A 20299-nucleotide genomic window follows, 5' to 3' on the forward strand; every position below is an offset into this window, starting at 1 on the left:
ATGTATATTATATAACTATAAATATTAAATTTCAAGTAAATTTAGTAAGTTAATGAATTATATAAGTATACTTATTTTAAAGTTATATGATGAGTGGATTATATTAAATTCTTACCACTTAGCAGTTACTAGTTATAACTTATAATTACTCCTTAGAAATTCAATTTTCATACATTAAAATTAAAAAAATATATATTTTGCTTATGAATGTGAAAAATATGCCTGCTGTTTTCAGAGTTTTTTTTTTTTCAGAAATGTTTTTTATCGACTAAATTATTATAGTCTTTAGAAAAAGTATTCACAGAAACGTTATTACTTTTTAATAAAAGAAGTGTTTACTTTTAAAAGGATAAATTTATGCATAATTTAATATAAAGTATCTAGAAAGACCTACGTTTTATCATTATTTTATTATATATTACGAACGAAACAAAATTAAAACAAACAAAATATGTTGTTGCTATAGATATTTTAGGAAAAGACAAAAAGTGATTTCGAATTACTAAACAACAATACATTCAAATATTTTATTAAGTCCAACACGTAATTTACCATCTATATTTATAATATACATGTATGTCATATATATTTGTATAGAATGTTTAAAATAGTATAATATAATATATATATATATAATTTTTTTTTTAATCATAATATTATTATTTAATATCATCATCTACATCATAATAATAATTAGTGTTTTTAAATGGAAATAGTTTCATCAGTAAGATATGCTCAACTGGGATATGTCATGTTACTTAAATTTTTACAATATAATATTAATAATCTATTTAATAATAGTTAATGAATAATAATGATAATTATAATAATAATAATAATAATTAACAATTTACGCGAAAAGCACGCGTTAGAAGTTGAATACAAACACTCGACATCCGTTTACTTGTACCTATTTTGGTCAGGGGAGGAAGGCAGTATAAAGACGGGATATCGTATCGTACGGGATTTTTTTGGGTAGTGGTCAGGAGGGGGTGAAAATTCGATGTTCGCGGTGACGTTATATCATTACATATATCGTATACGTATGTACAAGGCACCCCGTTAAATAATTGATCATCGCGTGTTTGCTCTCGGCGTCGTCGTTAGGAAACGCGCCCGAATGACCTCGAGCGAGTATTTTTTTTCCAAATAAAAATATACACCTATGGACGTGGTATTAAATTCGCGTACGACCAGTCGTCACGCGTCCGGTGCCCATTCGTGCGGTATGAAACGGGCGACGAGCGGCATCACCACTAACATTATCAGTAGCGTAGTGTCCAGAGACTTGGGTGGCGATGCCGGGTTGCAACCGTCCGCGTCGTCGCAACTCTGCAAACAGCCGTCGACATACCTAATAATGAAAAAAAAAAAAAAACACATAAATTATAACATTTCTATATACTCGCTAAAAGTCCTAAATACATATTATACAATTGAATTGAATAATAAAACACGACTGTCAGTCGGTACGATTACAACTTATATATATATATATATATACTGACTGCAATGCGTTAACATAGCAATGGTGGATTTAACGGTCGTTTCGTTGGCAAATACAGACAGTCCCGCCTACATTTAATTCCGGAGCTCGCCTTTATCACAGTGAAACAATTTTGTAAAAGGTAGCCGATGTGTTACGACTCACTGTAATTTTGCCCAGCCATCGTTTCAATTTTAAATCCAAAGCTGTGCAAGTTTATGATATTTTTAACTGAGTTAAAGTTATCGAGAAAAGTTTTTGTTTTACTCAATTAAGTTTATAGTTAGGTGTATAGAAGCCAATAAAATATACTAGCTGAGGTTGAGTTACTGTATTATTTTATAGTTTTATACAAATAAATGATCAATAGATGACTTAAAATAATTACCCTTATGGTATTAAAAGTAAGTAATTTTTAATAAACGATTCTATTGAACTAATGGAAAAAAAAGATATAAATTTAAAAATTACGCTTTTAATTTTCTATTGCGCACTATCAATAATCATTTTATTGTACAATGTATTTATAATTAATAAACGTAACATGGATCTAATTGAAAATAATTTATCATTTATTAAATTGGTACCAATAAAATAAATTAAATTAAAAATCTAGTTAATAAAAATTAAATGTTAACATTTAAAATTAACTTAAACTGTTAACTAGTTAATTCTTAGTACTATAGCAATTAAATCAGTCAATAAGGACAATAAGGTTAACATACAATATAGTATATAAGTACTAAATATATCAAAAGCCGTTGAACAATATTATTATTATATGCGTATTAGTTTGCGATCTGTTGACGATAAATGTCACTGCCTTGATCACTAAATAAATATTACTCGCAGAATGTTTCGATATGCTCAGCAATCATCCATAGTGAGTTTCATTATTTATTAAAACGACAGAATAACGATATATTATCCATACTAATCACATTGATTAATTATTTATATCATATTGTATTATATTCCTTGGCCTATTCATCCGAACAACGGATATTCGCAGTGTTCTATACATCAGACCCTGTCAATTACACGAGTTCGTTGTTTTTTGTGAAATACATTGTGAAAAATGAAAATGTGCATATTTCCAGGTTAATCCTAATTAATCCAAACTGTTAAAAACGCACGCAAATGGAATAACTTATTATATTATGGTATACTACCAAGTGCAGAAGTGAAAACAGGGATTCACGAAGTAGTCCGAAATGTGTAAAAATTTAAATATATAATATAATATACCTAATCACGCCTCTTTGTCACTTTATTTAAAATTATACGTAAAATAATATTTTTGAATTTATTAATTTTGAGTAAGACAATGGGTGCACATTTTTATTCATACTATACCTACAGCTGACATTTGAATACTGATAGACTGATTTGATGTCGTCGCAGTACAACAAATTTCGATTTGCGGATGACGTAACAATAACAATAACATCAAAACGAGAACGAAATACAAAAATATTACCATACAATACGGCTGTCGTAAAAATATGTCTCCTCTTTGATCGCAATACGATAATAATATAATATGCAACAACAAAACACCGCCTATAGTACTGAAGCGAGCAAACGAATTCGACTACCTTCCTATATTGTAGGAAACCAAGATATTGAATCGTCTAACGAGTATCACGGTGGCTGGTGACGCACAAAAGAAAAAATAAGTATAATAAACTGGAGAAAATGCGCACTCGATGTAAGAAAAAAAATGTATTAAATAGCACTGGCTTGAGAGTGGAGGAAAATCGATTGAAAACTTATGTCTTCATTTGGACAGAGTGAGACAGCAGGAAAATTGAAAATAAAATATAAATAATTTCATGCATTTTAATAGAAAAATACGCAAACCAGCTGAATAGATAGGTACACCAAACAAACGTAATCACAATGAATTTTTGAATATTTAATTAAAGTTAGTAATCAAACTTTTAAAATATTTACATAAATTTATTCTCTGTAATTTGGTTATCTTTGACGCTAATTATTAAAAAAAAAAACATGAAAACACGAAAACAACGATTTTATAATATTATGTATATTGTATATAAAATAGTTTTTTTTTATTTTGAATTTAAAAATATACATTGTTTGTATTATTTTGTTATGATAACTATAGTTTTAATCGATGAATAACATTTTCTCGTCTAATTCTTTGTGTTGGACTATAATAAAAAACCGTTTTAAAATAAATTTCTATTTCATTAGTAAAATTATTTTGATATAATATTATAGGTAGTTATTGAGAAATAAATGTAAAATGCGTGTTTAATATAATATTTAAAACAATATTTTAGTAAAATTTGAAAAAAAAATCAATCGACGCCAGCACATCTTATTTTGGTATTTTTATATAAAACGGTCTGTACTCGGTATAATAATTTTTATTATATGGATATATTTTATCAACAAGACGATTCGCCTAACTTGATTAACACCATATTTTTCTTTTAGTCAGAATTTGAATAAAAATTCGAGTTAATGTGCTTTGTTAATCACACCGTGTATTAGAAATTAGATGTACTTACTTGTCATCGAAATAGAATCCTCCGCAATGTGACATCCGAATAATTTCTGTGTCTGTGGTCAAAGTTCCGCTATCCAATGCACATCCTCTAACCGTAACGTGCTGTCCGGTTGTTTCTAAACAAAAATGTTACTTTAATATTATAGCGATTATCTAGAACAAGACCACCATTACAATTCAACATAAGTGAAAATAGCTGTAGAAAACGAATAAAAGATGGCATCAAGATAGTTTGTGATTTGATTTAACTTAGCACAATTTATTATGATTGCAAGTCTGTTGAAAATCCTAATGTGGTCGTTTCGTATTGAAATAATATTGTGAAATGTGAAAATAATTGGTAGGAAAATATAAAATTTCTCTAGAAATTATTAATTACTGAAAAATCGTAAAATACAAGATTAATATGATACGATTTTTGGCGCTCTTATATTATATACTCGGCCCGATTCGAACTGTCGAAATAATATATAGAAAACTCAAAAATGAAGAGTTGTTTAGGAACCATAGCTTATAATAAGTAATATTATACTAGGTATGTTGGCATACCATCCTTCCGAAAAAAAATACGATTGGAAACACTATGTTTGAAAATGTATTACCATTATTATTAACCTTTTCAGTCCCAAATTATGAAATGGTCAAAAAAAAATATATTATTTAAATCAAGAAAAACAATAAATTTAAAACTAATTTAGAAAAATGTAACAATATTAGCTAAAATCTGACAAAAACATGTACAGACCGTCGAGACGTCGAGTGATTGAGGAAATTTGTGAAAACAAGAAACAAAAACACTGACGTTCATTTTCCAATGTTTGATTACTATATTATATTATATTTCTGAACATTAATTCAAACAAAACTACCGTTGACGACTATTTTTTTTTTTTATTTATTACTTATTACAGTCATATAAATTTATTTTAAATGTAAATTATACAACAAGACGCATGGTTTTTTGATTTTTCGATTTTGAGAGGGGGTGCATATAGGTACATATAATATCATATATCATATCTTTGACATCGTTGGAGAAAAAAATAGAAAAAATAGAGTACTATATTGTATTATACCGCATGCGTATAAAAATACTCACTGTAGTAACCGGTGAGCTTGATGCACGCGGTAGCCGGAAACAAACCGTTGCGGCCTTTCCGCCCGCCCATGCACGGCGACTCTAAAAGCCCCGAGCTGAAATTGTTGTGGAACGGGTCGTCGCACGCACGGTTCTGCCATTCCAATGAGACACACTTGAAACAATCGATACCGGCGTCTAAAAACGATAGAATCGCGTGCCAATTAACCATAATAATAATACCTAGTAACAAGTAATAACAAGAATAGAATTTCGGTTATGGTTATACTGCGCCTGTTCGTTCTATAATATTACACTACCTACTCGTAGATATTATTATCGCGTTGTCGTCGTTGACTTTGTAGGTATTCGAAACGAATAGGTACTACGACGACGTTATGAGGAACTGATCCTGCTTAAAAATTATCATTGTAACGTGCTTACGCCGCGGTGATTTCTATAGATCGATATCATAATGGGGCGTTAATGTCTATTACCAAGAAGAGCAGGAGAATACTTCTGAGAAAATGACGTACATTATAATATCCTTTTTCATTGAACACAATAATGCTGTCTAACGAATACGAATATAATAATATAACTATAGCTGTGCAGTAGTCCTCGTGCAATCGGTTGCCCATTAAAATAACGCCTCTCGTGTGATTCAAACTTTGTTCAATTTGTCGTTAGAGTTCTACGAACTCGTCGTTCGTAGACGACACGGCGTTCCTTTTAAACCGTTATGTGCGTATTTACCGATCATTTAAAAACAATAATAATTTGATTATTAATCACCTTATAAGATTAGAAAATATAGACTTAAAAACTTCTTCACCTGAATAACCCGAAGTTCACCAGTAAAAAAATGAACTAACACTGTGTTGTATCTCATTTTTAGTGTAGGTACCTATCAGTTCACCGGTAAATAGTTTATTTTTTAATAGCCTTTTTCAATTATTATTTTAATATTAAATGAATGGTTTAAGTCAATAAAATATTGATCATTTTTTTAGCTGTTTTAAAACTCAACTTCGCCGAGAAAAAAGTTGTACTAAAAGTTTTTTTTTATATTAAATTTAAATTTTATTTTCTTGGACGCCACTAATATATTCCTATTTTATTATTCAATATACCTTAGACGAGAATTGAATCCATAAAATTATGCTTATAATCTGATCCGTGGCGTGCTATCTAATTAAATCTAATGGGATGTGCGGTTCTCGAGATCATTGACAGTATCGCCTAAGATTAGCAAGTGTAATTTTTTACATATATATTATATGTATATATACTTCGTAACTTTATTCAAGCGAGCTGCCCATTTCTTGGGTTTTCAGAATACACAGTTTACATAATCAATATTAACATAGGTACTTTGTTTGGTTATACGATTATAAAATATTAGTTTAACATTAAATAAACAGGATGTTCGAAAAATATCGGAAATATAACGTTATTGTGTATTTTATTAGAGTAAAGTAAACTACAGGAAAACGTTAAGTTCATTAACTTCTTTATTAAACAAAATAATACATACATATAATATTCTAACATTATATGAAATAGATAGTATTATAATAATATTAATCTCATCTCTAAATATTTGTATCTTAAAATTTGGTAATAAGACGATAAAACTGGATGCCAACATTTCGATTCTGTAAATTATACATTTTGCTAAATCGGTTATTACTATCTACTTATATACATATAGAAAATATAATATGTAAATAAATGTATTGCGTAGACACGTATTTCTCCTTTAGAGTATACTACGCCGCAATACACATCCATAAATTGTTTATTTAAAGTTGTTTAGCGTTGGTAAGAATGACTTGGACTATAACTAGTAAAAAAACACATTTTTGCCGTATAAATAGATAAACTTTGATCTTACAATATCTCTTTTATTTTTTTTAATATCAATAAAAAAATATTGTTGTTGTTTAAAAAAATGTTGTTTTTAAGTCTTTCAAACTTGAATAACTTTTTTTTGCAAACTTAATATTGGAAAAATAAAAACGACATTGCACGTTAAGGTTTTGTTTGCGGTAAAAGTGTGGTTTTTATCTATAAATGTAGTCTTTTCAGTATTTTTCTGCGCTAAATCGTTGAATTTTATAGTTTCGTAGTTAAACCATATGAGTTCATAAATGTATCAAATATATTTGGACCTAAGTAACTTGGCACTAGTATTAAATAATTTAATAATAATATAGAAATTTAATTAAAATGTCCTATATTGCTTCCTAAAAAAATGAGTGTCACGTTCTTTATAATGAAAAACAAGACGAATAAACACAGTGATTGAATCTAAAATATATGGTAATGCAATTTATTATTCTATACGTAACGATAGTCGAATTGTTTTTATAAAAATCATTATTATTACCGTATTATATTTTTTATATTTAGTTCCAATAGCTAGTTGTTTTTTGAATTAATTTGTCGTATGCAAAAACAAATATTTATCATGTTATATCAACAGAAATAACGCGTTTCCCATAATATATATAATAGTACTTCCTAAGTGGATGAAAACTATGTTTTGTACGATTAATGTGTACATGAATTACCAGTGAACGTCGAAGATAGAATATAATTCAATAGATCCTTTTTTTATTTTTTTTTTACAAAATATCGTAAAAAATCCATTTGCACGGGAAACCATTATGTATGGGTACCTTTTCGCACCCGTTTTGTTATGTAAAATATATCATTTCTCTAATACGTATTCAATGATGCTATACAGATAAATATGATATTTTTTTTTATATAAAATTTGATACAACGATACCGTTATACGAATATCGTGTCATATATTTATGACGCTTGAATATTAAAAAAAAAAAAAAGTAAAAGTTCAGCTTATATTTATGTATAGCTGGAATGTTAATGTTCTGTACACAATATATTTTTGTTATATTATGTACGCCTACTCACCTGCAGGTACTCTATTAGAATATTATATAACGTGGATAAATATGAAGATAAATCCTGTTTTTTTATATAGTTTGGAAGTAAAACTTTTTTAAGTAACTAAACATCAAACGTCCCTTGGCTGCCAGCTATTTATTACAGTTATCGACTTATCGTTGTGCGATATAGAGAAAACTTGCAGACTTTTTACTAGTTTTTTTCTTTCCATACTAATAATTATTAATAAAACTTGACTGCGGAGATGAATTTATTTCTTTTTCTAGTCGTATTATTATTATTAACTTTGCACTTATGTACTAAGATAAGATAAACATCATCGGTAGATTCACTATCGTTACATTACGTACCTATATATTATAAGTATAGTGGCGAGTTATAACTTATATAATTGTATTGAAAATGAACATAATGTACAAAAGATGTATTAAGCATATAAAATAATATTAACTTTCATCAAACTTAAAAATAATTCTATGCGAATAATCCCATAATAATATTAAATTACATTAATATGTCTTTGAGAAAATTAATTCTTCTATTAAATTTTATCACGTTTAAAAATTGGTACTTGCAATGAAATATGCGATCATCATCTTCGAATAATTGTATTTATCTCGGTAAATGCTATTATTTTTATCCATCAATGGTGCATTCATATTTCTTTGCTGACGTATAACCAATAACCATATACATTATTTGCTATGATAGTATGATATATTATATTATTATGATGTATCATTATAATTTATATGATGTATTATTCTGTATCGGTGTACAATTTTTGCTTGTAATAATATTATACAAACTACGAAAATTGACTTTTATTCACGAATAAGTTTTACGAAGTTAATTTATTATATCCACCAGGCACCGACCAATGTTTGTAAACATATCAGTTACCATAATATTATATTTTAAGTGGATTAAACTTGATCTCGGTCCTATGTATTCTATACACACTGTTACTATATAGATTAAGTAAAATAAATACATACACATTTACGATAGTTTTGAACACCGTATATGTCACATTATACAAACATAATATTATTATTTTTTAATAAAAGATTCACTCGCTTTTTGCGTATTATAATGTAGAATATTATATCATGGAGCTATGTATTACATATCCAAGTAAAAAAATATACTACCGTACAGAAAAAGCAAATATTAAAAAAAAAATATTATTAATAGCATTTTGTATGAATTTTTTTTTTTAATAGCATTAAATACCAATTATAGCAATATGCAATACCTAAGTTTTGAACAATTTAACATGTTTCGAGCTTAATAAGTTAAATAATACGAATTTTAGGAAAGTTATACTGAGTAATAAGTATGTATGTACAATGAAATTTGAAATTTGATAATACTGTATAAAAAGCTTTCGAGCTGAGGGGGGAAAACTCCTATCTCTCCTTTAATCCTCAAATACACCTCTTATATAACATAGTATAATATAATAATATGTTCCCTGTATGATTCATTATTTCAAAAAAGAGCGCAAAGCTTATTTAAAAATCATAATAATACTGTTACAGTCTCGCAGAACACGCGATTTATAAATAGGAGAATTAAGTCGTTCTTAATAAGTATGTACAAATATTTAACTCACGATAATCTTGTTTTAATATATAATAATAATTACTACCCTACTTTGAACGTCCACCCGTCATCAAAACATTATATCTTAATTATTTTATAATTATTTTAATACCTAGAAACCTAGTTGAAGTTGAATCGGTTGTAAACATTCATATGCATAAATACGAGTATCTGTCAGAATTGTCTTTTTCACAAGAAAATTCACACCGCAAACGGAACGTCGGCCTATTTCACGCGTTTTGTTTATCCCTCGGAAATTTAATGCTCTTATCCCAAATAAATCGTACGCATTTATTTTCGTCCCGTCACTGATATCCGAACATGGGAACGTTTGTTTTAAGGTTTAACACTTGGTATACATAATTTAATAAGATTTACAACTCGCCTCATGTGGACGGATAATGTAAATAAATTGCAACCAACTGCCGTTTAAAACGTAACAAATAAAATATAAACAAGCATGTACGAATGAAAAACGATAAAAATACAACACCAGTGGTTGGTAAAAAGTAAAGAATAATATTTTAAAAACTATTGTTATGTCGTAAGTATTAATACATTTTCTTTTCCGATTTTTAACTGAACTGACTGATTTGCCATGACGTTTATCTCGTATGAAACGATTTGAACAATATCGTACAGATTACTTGATAACAACAAGGAACCCCGTTGATATATTATTTGCTTTGAACCGTTTGAATCGTTTTCAGTGCAATTTATTTTATTTTAGTTTTTACATCGTTTTAACAATAATAAATACTAGATTTTATTTACGTTACACTCAGTAGTGTCGTATTTAAAGCGAGAGATCTACGAATGATATAATGTAATGTACATGGTTCTTTTTAATTATTATTATTGAAACATTAGGCTATAGGTAATAATATAATTTATTATAAAATTAAATTGTAAAAACGAATAATGCCATTAATTTAAAAATTTTCAAAAAGTTGATTGATGTTGGTCGTCAGGGGGATTCATTTGTATCAGAAACTATACTTGAAAAAAATTAAATTTTAACCCTTGGTCGAGTTTCAGACACGCCACCGAAGCGTTAAATCTGCTATAGCAATCCGTTTTAAATACCTTCTCAACTTTATCGCTTTTACAGCAGGTGTGGCGCGTTCAGAACATGCCAAAATTTATATCGACATAAAAAAATGTTGAATCACCGCTCCGCCGTCGTCGTCATAGGAGATCGGCAGACAGGTATAGTGAAATTTGGTTTTCTATTTTTGGATCACGTACGTAATATTATCAGGCGTTAAAAAATAACAAATAAAAAAAAATGTACATTTAAATAACAAAAAAATAAAAATGCACACAGTAATAGTTGTCAGACAGGGGTTAAGGTTTTGGCAACAATTGGGATTACTACATACATACTGGCATGAGAGCAACTGACGGAATCGAATACAGCGTGCACTGCTAGTTCGAAAACGGTTGATATACATATTATGTTATTATAATGTATAGTTTGACAGATCATGCCGACGGAAATAGTAGTACGATATATTGTCGATATAGTCGACGTGTGTAGTATATACCCACATCATTATTTATGGTATTCGCTATAATAATTTAAGTTTTCAACGAGTGAATGATTTAGTAATTCACGTAAAACTACTTTTCATAGTAGCAATATAAGTATTTACCTAACCCGTTACGATGGTGTGCAAATTAAATTATAATAATAATAAAAAAAAAGGGAAAACAGAAAATATTATAATTTAACTTAATATTACGACAACCGGTGTCACAGTTAAATCATACCTACAGGTATCCTTTTTTTTATTCACTTGGGAATATCAGTGACATTAAAATTTACAACTCTGAACGAATAACGACACAACTAAAAAACACTCAAAGTCTTGTAAATAATAATCCATTTGCGGTGTTACATCAAAATATTATTTTTTAAATTGTATTTAATTTCAAAATGAATGATAATCATTATCAACATGGCTATCTAATACAATTCCGACAAGAATAATTAAATCGAAAAAGTAACACTATATTCTCTCGGCGATTAAACAGAAATAAAATACATTTTTGCATTGAATATTATTATTAAACGTATGGAAATATTATGACACAATCACATGGACAGTAAATTTTCCCTTATATTACTTCAATACGGGCTGTAAAACAATTAGAAAAATTTCGTTTTTTGCGTATGAGGGTGCGAATTATTATTAAAGGTATTTAATATTATATGACTAAACACAGCGTGGTCGACGGTTAAGGGGAAGATAACGACCTACGTGCGGTAAAAACGACGGGGGTAGGTTAGGTATATACGCGCGCATCTATATATAATATCGAGTGTATAATTTGCGTTTAATGAAATTCTAAGGCGTCCGCGATATAAAATGTATAATAAATCGTTGGCCCGCGACGACACGAAAATATATATAATAATCATATCGTAGTTCGCGACTTTTGGCGTGCGTATGTGCGTGTGACGTGTATAATATATATATATATACATATAATAAAGGTATATATGATGGCTTACTGGCGTCGGCTATGCAAGACAGGGTGCAGATGAGAGCGGTGACGAATGACGTGATGCTGTTGGCCGAGAGCATTTCATAATAATAGTAATGATATTGTTATCGTCGTGAGACCGTTGACTACATGTATTATACTATATATATTAATATATGTACAAATAACGTCGATATGTAGTGCTCGTGAGGGAAGACGGAGCTCGTCTCGGCTCTCGTGACCACTGTGCCCGGCGGCGGCGAAAACGGTACTGAAGTCGGCGGCGGCGACGACGACGGATTTCGCGCGAGTGCAAAGCCACGGCGCGTGCGACTGTGCCGTAACGCCGGCGCGGCGATTTTGGCGTACACGCCGCGTGAAACCGCCGCGTCGCGCCACTTACGCCACTGCCCGTACACCGCCACCGCCGTCACCACTGCCTTTAGCACGTAACTATATATATATATATATATATATATACCGAACAGGCCTTTGCGTGCGGTTTGCGTATTATATGCATTATAATGTGTGTGCGAGCGTGAGTGTACGCAATGACTTTGTGTGTATATACACCACTTGCACATGTGTGTGTGTGTGTGTACGCACGCTCGCGGGACTCAACAGTTAATAAGTAAAACGCACACGCCATGTGAGCCCGCCAACGTTGCCCCTGCGGCGGCGGCCGCCGCCTCTGTCAGTGATCAATAAAAACCTGACGTGGCGGCGGCGGCGGTGGTTTACATTATCTATTTTATATCGTTTGTCCAGTCACAAACGCACACACACACACATATATAATACGTGAGTGTTAAATAATATAATAAGTTTACGGGTATATAGGTATACTGTGAATCGGGCGACTTTGACGACCTTTGTGTGCCAACGACCGGAGCGTATACCTAATTGTCTGCACTACCCATATTATAATAATATAGTTACCTATTTATATTATATGAAACGGTTCTAATATAATATTATAGGTACTCTATATTATAATATTATGCCGGTCACGGCGACAATCGGTTTTTTTACGCACCCCGTCGCGGCCAGACGACCGTCTCTCTTCCGATCGAGACGGAGACGGATTTTACTATATATATACTATTATACTGTGTGTATAATAATCGATCCGGCGGAAGTGACCGTTATGACATATTTATTATAAAAACGCACGCAGCGGTAAAACGATTTTATTTTTATTTTTTCAAGAACGTATCGTTTCGTACAACAGCATAATAGGTACAGAACATTATAAAGTATATTAAAAACGGTTTTCTAGAAAAATCGAAAACAAACGAATCGCGTACAATACACCAGGGCACTAGGTTTTATACGCAAGTACTTATACAGATGTGGAGTTTTTACTTGCTTTCTTTTACTGTGGAAATAAACTCACGAATTTCGACACTTCAGGATTGTTCGACATCAATCTCAACTTAGTGGTGTGGCTTTTGTGAAAAAAAAAACTGAATGTGTTCGTACTAAGATACGTTATCCCTGTAGTAACCCGGTCTTTGTGTTTTTTATTAAACTTGAGCTGTTAGGAAACTGTAATATTAGCTATATAAGTTATTATATTATTATACTATATTTATACTATTTTAATGTTGTAGGACTTAACCGGTTTAGAAGAGTAGTGTACAGCATATCTCGAAGAAAATGTTATACGTGAATCTAGCCCACGCGACCATCAGGAGACATCGGAACGTGTTTTCGTCCGATTATGACTACACAAATTAAAATTACAAATTAGTAAGTGTTCTTTTCTACAAAAAAGAAGTATTGTACCTAGGTCATGTAATTAACGAAACCGGTATCTCGCCGGACCCCAGTGAAATCGAATGTTTTAAAAGTAATCCAAAACCTAAAAATGCCAAGGACATTAAGTCGTTTCTGGGACTATTCAATTATTATAGTCGTTTTGTTGATAACTTCGCAAATATAGCTAAACGACTCACATATATTTACTTTTAAAAAAACATACCGTTTAGCAATAAGCAAAACAAAAGTATTATATCGACATATGATCAGTTTCATTATTCAGTATGTAAAACAGCTCATAATTTTCTTTTATGACCCAACATTAACCAATTACATCCTAGAAATACAGACCAATATGTGAAGTACAACTACTACAAGATCCAATCAACATACCAGAAAGTTGTGAAGTAAGACAAATACAAATAAACACAACTATTTTTCATAAACTCGAGTTTCAGAACGCATGGTTGTATGTATTTAGCAGAGAAACAATTTTCGTTACATATGATTCGGACAAAGAATTAAGTAGTCATATGATGGAAAGGGTAGGAATTCTACGCCTTAATGAAACTCGTAAAAGTTACGCAGCACGAGATATGTTGGTACTAGATAAAACTAGTCAAGAAGCATATCCTGCAGATCTTATACCTAGGTAATTCAATAATAAAAACTAATAAAAATATGACCAATGTAGCAACAATGGAATCTAAAAACATTTTAATAACGAAATGGACGACTTGAATGAATTTCCAAACATACATAGTTATATTCACAATTTTATTAATAATAATATACGTAACTTTGGAAATATAAAGCATAAGATGAGCATATAATATATGAGTATATTATGTTTATAATAGTAATATCAATTGGAAATTGTAGTTTTATTTTTTTATGATTAATTTCGTGACACAAACAGTGCAACGACACAGATGTCGTAGTTGCTATTTTGAATTAGACATGATTTGACCACAGACCAATACTGCAGTAATTCTAAATTAACGATTTATCGGGCTATAGTTTAAGCTTGTCTCAGTAAATAGACGTATCTATTAACTTTACCAAGTGTTAATTATTTACTACAAACTTTCCATTACCGGAGAAAACCTACGATGAAGTGGACCTCGTCGTTAAATCGTGCCGAGTCAATCTCTACCGAGACCGGCTCACTACATCTCGCGTGTGTGATGTTCGAACCAACTGCAGTGAGCGCGTGAATCCTTACACGTACAACTCATCTACATAATATTGTCATTTATAAAGAATGTCTCAGAGGTGCCGTTTCACAGGTATTTCGGTCGGTGGACTCCCTACACACAAACGTCTATTCCGCGTCAGGATCATCCTTTCCTCTAGGCAAAACCATATCCGTCCTACAGTACCGAAACAACGCATTTACGTAGATATGTATAAAAGATTGCTCGTTGCATGATAGTAGCTCGTCAGACGATTATAATATCAAACCTACCTACCTACTGTCGAGAAAAGTTTGTTGACAGTGCGACCAATACGAACGATTTGAAAAACCAAAAAAGGTCAGACAAGACAATAACATAATACATAGTATATAAAATATCATATCGTCTCCCTAAACTCTCGTCGACAGGACCCGTGTCGTTAGCGTGGCGTGTCGTGATTTTAAATTATTCGAAAGCGACGATGCAATAATAATATGTACAGGTCAACGTTGGTCACGCACGTGAAACTCTCCTAACGATTTTGAGTTTAGTAAAAAGCTCCCTTTATATAATATATATACTCTGTAGACATTTGTTTAAAACTGCTTGACTGTTTCCACTAGATGGTTGTTCCTCACAAAATTTGCTTGATGTTAAAAAATAAATCGAAAAACGACCTCCTCTAAATGCCGACTCGATTCTATATATTATTATATAATGTTACCCGTAGGACTACGCAAAACTTTATGAACATCACGCCTTTTCTGCTACGCCAGTCACTATACTTAAATTGTACACTGAAAAAGATAATAATTAAAACTTTTAAAACTCGTGATTCTTTTTCACCCGGAATACAAAATATAAATACGACAGGTGTGACGTCCATCTTCTGTTCTATTTGTATTGCCTATGCCTATGTAAAATTCGTTCTATATATTTTCGTATAATCATTATTATTAGCACAAATCGATTGCATATTAAAATAAATATAAAGCTCTACGAGTCCACAGTCCTTTCGGTGTAGTAAATTACGACGAATCCTATTTGTGGCGAAGTATAATATATTATTCTGATGGACTCGTAAAATGTATACATATATAATACAGTTAATCATTATTTTCGATGTCTCTGTGGAAAACCGCATTCCCGCTATGTTCCGAAGCTTCTGCCTATACAACACGAACACAATAGCCCCAACATGCATAATGTAACTGTATTGTTGTACTTTTTTCGTAGATATATGTTGTCGCTTATACGCTATAATATAATATAAATTATAATGCATGAATACACATTACACAGATGTTGTCGCGGATTGATATGATACCTATGCTAATAACAATACTAAAATAGCTGCAATTGCAATGTCGTACCGGTGAATTTGAAAAATGATGATTTACGTCAACCATAATATTAGTTATTACGGCGTATATAATACAGGACGGCCCGACGTACTTTGCAGCGTCCTCCGGTTAGACCGACACAAAACGAAAACGGGAAAAGACGAAAGGATATAATATATATGTATATAAATAAATGTATGTGATTTTTGCGTGCGCGTAGGACGAAACAATAAATCAAGCGAAAATGTTTTCTGGATTGATAGGTTTTATATAAACATTAAACACGCGTATATTATTGCAGTCGTATTTGCAAAGGCTTTGAGCGACGCATGTGTACTTATATTATATAAATATATGTCTACAGATATCTATATATTTTATATACATAAAACAGACAAGCAAAGCTAAACAGCCAAAACGCGGATCTTTTAGGATTTTCAATTGTATTCGTAATGTGTATATACAACTCGGAAATACGGGATTATTTACATTTGCGTTTTTGCAGCATGTTCGATCATAATAATATATAGACTTGCATATTATAGATATTAAATAACTTCATATTATATTATAATTAATTATAGTGATATAGATTATATAGGAGGATGGCTCTCATTTTCTACGACGACGACGAGCGACGTTTGTGCGTGACTGCCACTATGGGTTACGCTATAAAACATATACTATAATATGGTATTCGGATACTTACCATACCTATTATTTAAAAATACTTTTAAACAAAATAAATAATAATAATGTATTGTAACTAATCTAAGTGCAGACGGATATCCCGAAGACAAAAGTGGTGCTTTGAATCTTTTGGTTTTGCATATCCCATTCGATAACTCTATCGTCCATTTTCATATGAAAACTATATTACAAATGACTCATAAAAATGTAAAAGAAAGAAAAATGTTTGACTTTATAAGAATCGAACGATATTTTTAACTAAGCTGATACAATGCATAAAATAATTTTAAACAATATCCCATGATACTGCTGATGAGAGTTTGGCTTGAAAGGCAATCCATTGATGAATTTTAAATTTAAAATCAAAAATAAAATAAACGAATCGTATGTATAATACAAGCTAGGTATATTAAAGTTTTTATTTCGTTTTTTTTTTTTTTTGAAACGAAATAAACTCACGAATTTCGACATGTCCGGAGCAAGGCGTGTTTGCAAAAGTTTTGAGTGACGCGTGTGAAGGTACACATAATATGTGTATATTATTATATAAAAACCAACGCGCTAAGCTATACTAACAGCTGGAATACAAATCCTTTCCAGTTTTTTTATCAGGATTTATCGTACCTAATATATTTACAAGGTGACGTTCCATACTATGGCATACCAATACAGATATCACGTTTGGGTTTGGAACATATTAACCACCTCCGATACAATTGTTTGATTTATAAAATCAATTTTAATTGTTTTCTATATACCTACCTACATAGTTGGTAATTAAAAAATGATTTATTCAAAATTAAAAAAAGCTTTACAACTTTTGACTCTTACACTAGACGTTAGCCTATTAATAATTATATAATTTTTTTAGAAAATATATTCGTTATAATATTATAAAAACAAAAATATTGATAAACATTTATTACTTATATTATTTACATTCATGACACATAAGCTTTTTAAGCCACCCTTTGAATAACCACTGTTAACCTTGTACAACGTACCAATTGTCAACACATATTAAATTAGTTATAAAGCTTCATTTTGTAAGTAACTGTAGGTTGTTTTTTTTTAATATTTAAGTTCCCTAGAACCTTAGAGCTAAGTTGTGACCAAAATTAACTTAATAGAAGGTCTAACTTCACGCTAGATCTTCTCTCCACTTAGTCCAAATTACACAGCAAGTTTCAAAGGTTAATTTGTAAGTACTTTTCAGTTGGTTTTTAACACATGAAAGTTTCTTGGTGCTAAGTTGTGACCAAAATAAACTTTATTTATTTACATTTAATTACTTACTCTTATTTTTTTTTATTAATTTCGCTCCACAACATGAAATTTAGACTAGGTAGAGTCTCCACTTCTAATTTTATATATATGCTTGTAGTGCTTTTACAGTTATAAAAACATTCAATATTTAATTCATTAACTCCCAAAATTGTTGAAATGTTGTGATACATTTTCTAATTGATTGATTTCTCCGTTCATTATTGATTTTGTATGGTTTGAAATTCCGGATCTTAAAGTATTGGCTTAACCTTTTCAACAAATAAATGCAATTCGAAATAAAAACTATTATAAATTTAATCCAAAAGTTTAATATAACCTACTTTTATATTTGGTTTTCGCGTTCTTCAAGCGTAATATCCCTTGAATTTATTTGACGGTTATTCATTTTTTTTTTAGCTTAATAACATTGTAACAATTATTAAATGTATGTAATATTTAGAACTATTCTAAAAATAATTGTTGGTGATTAAACTGAAATTTCTGATTATTTATTATTGTTTCATCAGTGTATTTTGTATAAAAACAAAAAAAATTAAAAATCAAATAAATACAGTATACAACATAGTACAAAAAATGTTGTTTATATAACGCTAATTTTCTAAAATGAATTGTTAAAAAATACTAAAACACAAACAAAAAACAGCATTTTCCTTTTTTTCATACAAAAAAAATTGTATAAAAAGAAATGAAATTAAAATAATATGTATTATACATTTTTACAATACTTTTCATGGTTTTCCTTAGCTACTTTATAGGAAATATTATTAGTAACCATGGGATCCTTAACTGATGGTAACTGAAACGACATGTCTTTGTAAATTATAGTTTTGGTGAACATTTAATATATCATTAGAATAATAACTTTATTTCTTTATATCGATTTGTTTGATAAAATATTTAAAAACAATAATTGATAAAGTATGCCATATGTTTAGTTTTTTTAACATATAGAATAAAAATAGATAAAAATATAATACAGTGAAAAATAAAAACCAACTGATAAAATTATGTATGGTTGGAAATCAGTTTTTAATAATATTTATTAATCGATTTTTCTATACGTCATACTGTCATGTTATATTAATTTTTGTAAACAACGAATGCTTTTAAAATTAAAAAAGCTTACTGAGAAAAAATTCTAAGTGAACGCTGAACTCGTCAGTCATCGATGTCATATATCGGTCTATATATCAACTTTCATATTTTTAATCAGATTAATTACAACGTTTTTAATACAATTTTACGTGATTAGATATCTGTACATTAGTTTTTTTCTAACGTTATTTTATTATTATTATTATAAAGTTTGTATTAATTTAATAATACTTTTGCTCTATCAATAATTAACTTAATGGTTTTAAAATTCAAAGATACATGTATTTTATTTATTAATTCATAAATATAATTAATATTTATTAATTGACTACTGTCAGTTTATTTTATTTTATTTTATTGGAATTATAATTATTTCCATAAATAAATTATTATTGTTATTATTATTATATTATATTTACCTACATAGTTGCTAAATATAGTGATGTGCACGAAAATCAACCGACCAACAAATATTGTTTGAGTATCTATAGAAATATCAATAATATCCTATAATATAATATGTATAATGTAGTTTTGTTGAATAATAAATAAGTATAGGCAACATTTTTTAAACTATCAAAATAATAAAAATGTTTTTTACAACTTAAATATTTTTGATAATAAATAGTGATAAGTGATTACTCTATGAATATTTCTTAGAATTTGCCGCATTTTCGTTATATATTAGCTGCAATTTTTCAACCCCGTGTTAAGTTAGTACATATGATGATAAATTAATGAAAAATTAGAAATTTAGAATTGCTAAATTATTATGATTATAATAAAATTGTATGTCTCTAAAGAAAA

At 29.8% G+C, this 20299-nt stretch overlaps 1 protein-coding gene and 2 long non-coding RNA genes across 4 annotated transcripts; all 3 read right to left on the reverse strand.

Annotated features, from left to right (window-relative positions):
* Positions 1 to 527: 527 nt before the first annotated feature.
* On the reverse strand, positions 528 to 12489 carry LOC114132617 (uncharacterized). The gene is made up of 4 exons (XM_027998132.2): positions 12167 to 12489; positions 5125 to 5301; positions 4027 to 4141; positions 528 to 1354 (listed from the first exon to the last, which is right to left on the reverse strand). Exons 1-4 carry the CDS (start codon positions 12237 to 12239, stop codon positions 1201 to 1203), a joined length of 519 nt encoding a protein of 172 aa, XP_027853933.1. The 5' UTR covers positions 12240 to 12489; the 3' UTR covers positions 528 to 1200.
* Positions 12490 to 13444: 955 nt separating this feature from the next.
* LOC126549957 (uncharacterized) lies at positions 13445 to 13998 on the reverse strand. The gene is made up of 3 exons (XR_007603932.1): positions 13927 to 13998; positions 13760 to 13865; positions 13445 to 13686 (listed from the first exon to the last, which is right to left on the reverse strand). It is a non-coding gene; the product is annotated as an uncharacterized LOC126549957 (long non-coding RNA).
* Positions 13999 to 15929: 1931 nt separating this feature from the next.
* Positions 15930 to 19871, reverse strand: LOC126549955 (uncharacterized). Of its 2 annotated transcripts, XR_007603928.1 has the most exons (3): positions 18718 to 19871; positions 18407 to 18645; positions 15930 to 16334 (listed from the first exon to the last, which is right to left on the reverse strand). It is a non-coding gene; the product is annotated as an uncharacterized LOC126549955 (long non-coding RNA). The 2 variants fall into 2 exon arrangements; XR_007603929.1 differs by lacking the exon at positions 15930 to 16334 and having other exon boundaries at positions 18017 to 18645.
* Positions 19872 to 20299: the final 428 nt, after the last annotated feature.

This window comes from Aphis gossypii, chromosome 2 (assembly GCF_020184175.1).
Source record: "Aphis gossypii isolate Hap1 chromosome 2, ASM2018417v2, whole genome shotgun sequence".
Taxonomy (NCBI): Eukaryota; Metazoa; Arthropoda; class Insecta; order Hemiptera; family Aphididae; genus Aphis; species Aphis gossypii.

What these genes read in the sequence shown, in the direction of transcription:
- LOC114132617 (XM_027998132.2), bottom strand. Translation starts at nt 12,239, where the DNA reads ATGCTCTCGGCCAACAGCATCACGTCATTCGTCACCGCTCTCATCTGC. An exon ending in GTCTTGCATAGCCGACGCCA is followed by an intron (nt 5,302 to 12,166) that starts GTAAGCCATCAT and finishes TATCGTTTTTAG; the next exon opens with ACGCCGGTATCGATTGTTTC. An exon ending in CAAGCTCACCGGTTACTACA is followed by an intron (nt 4,142 to 5,124) that starts GTGAGTATTTTT and finishes ATTTTTGTTTAG; the next exon opens with AAACAACCGGACAGCACGTT.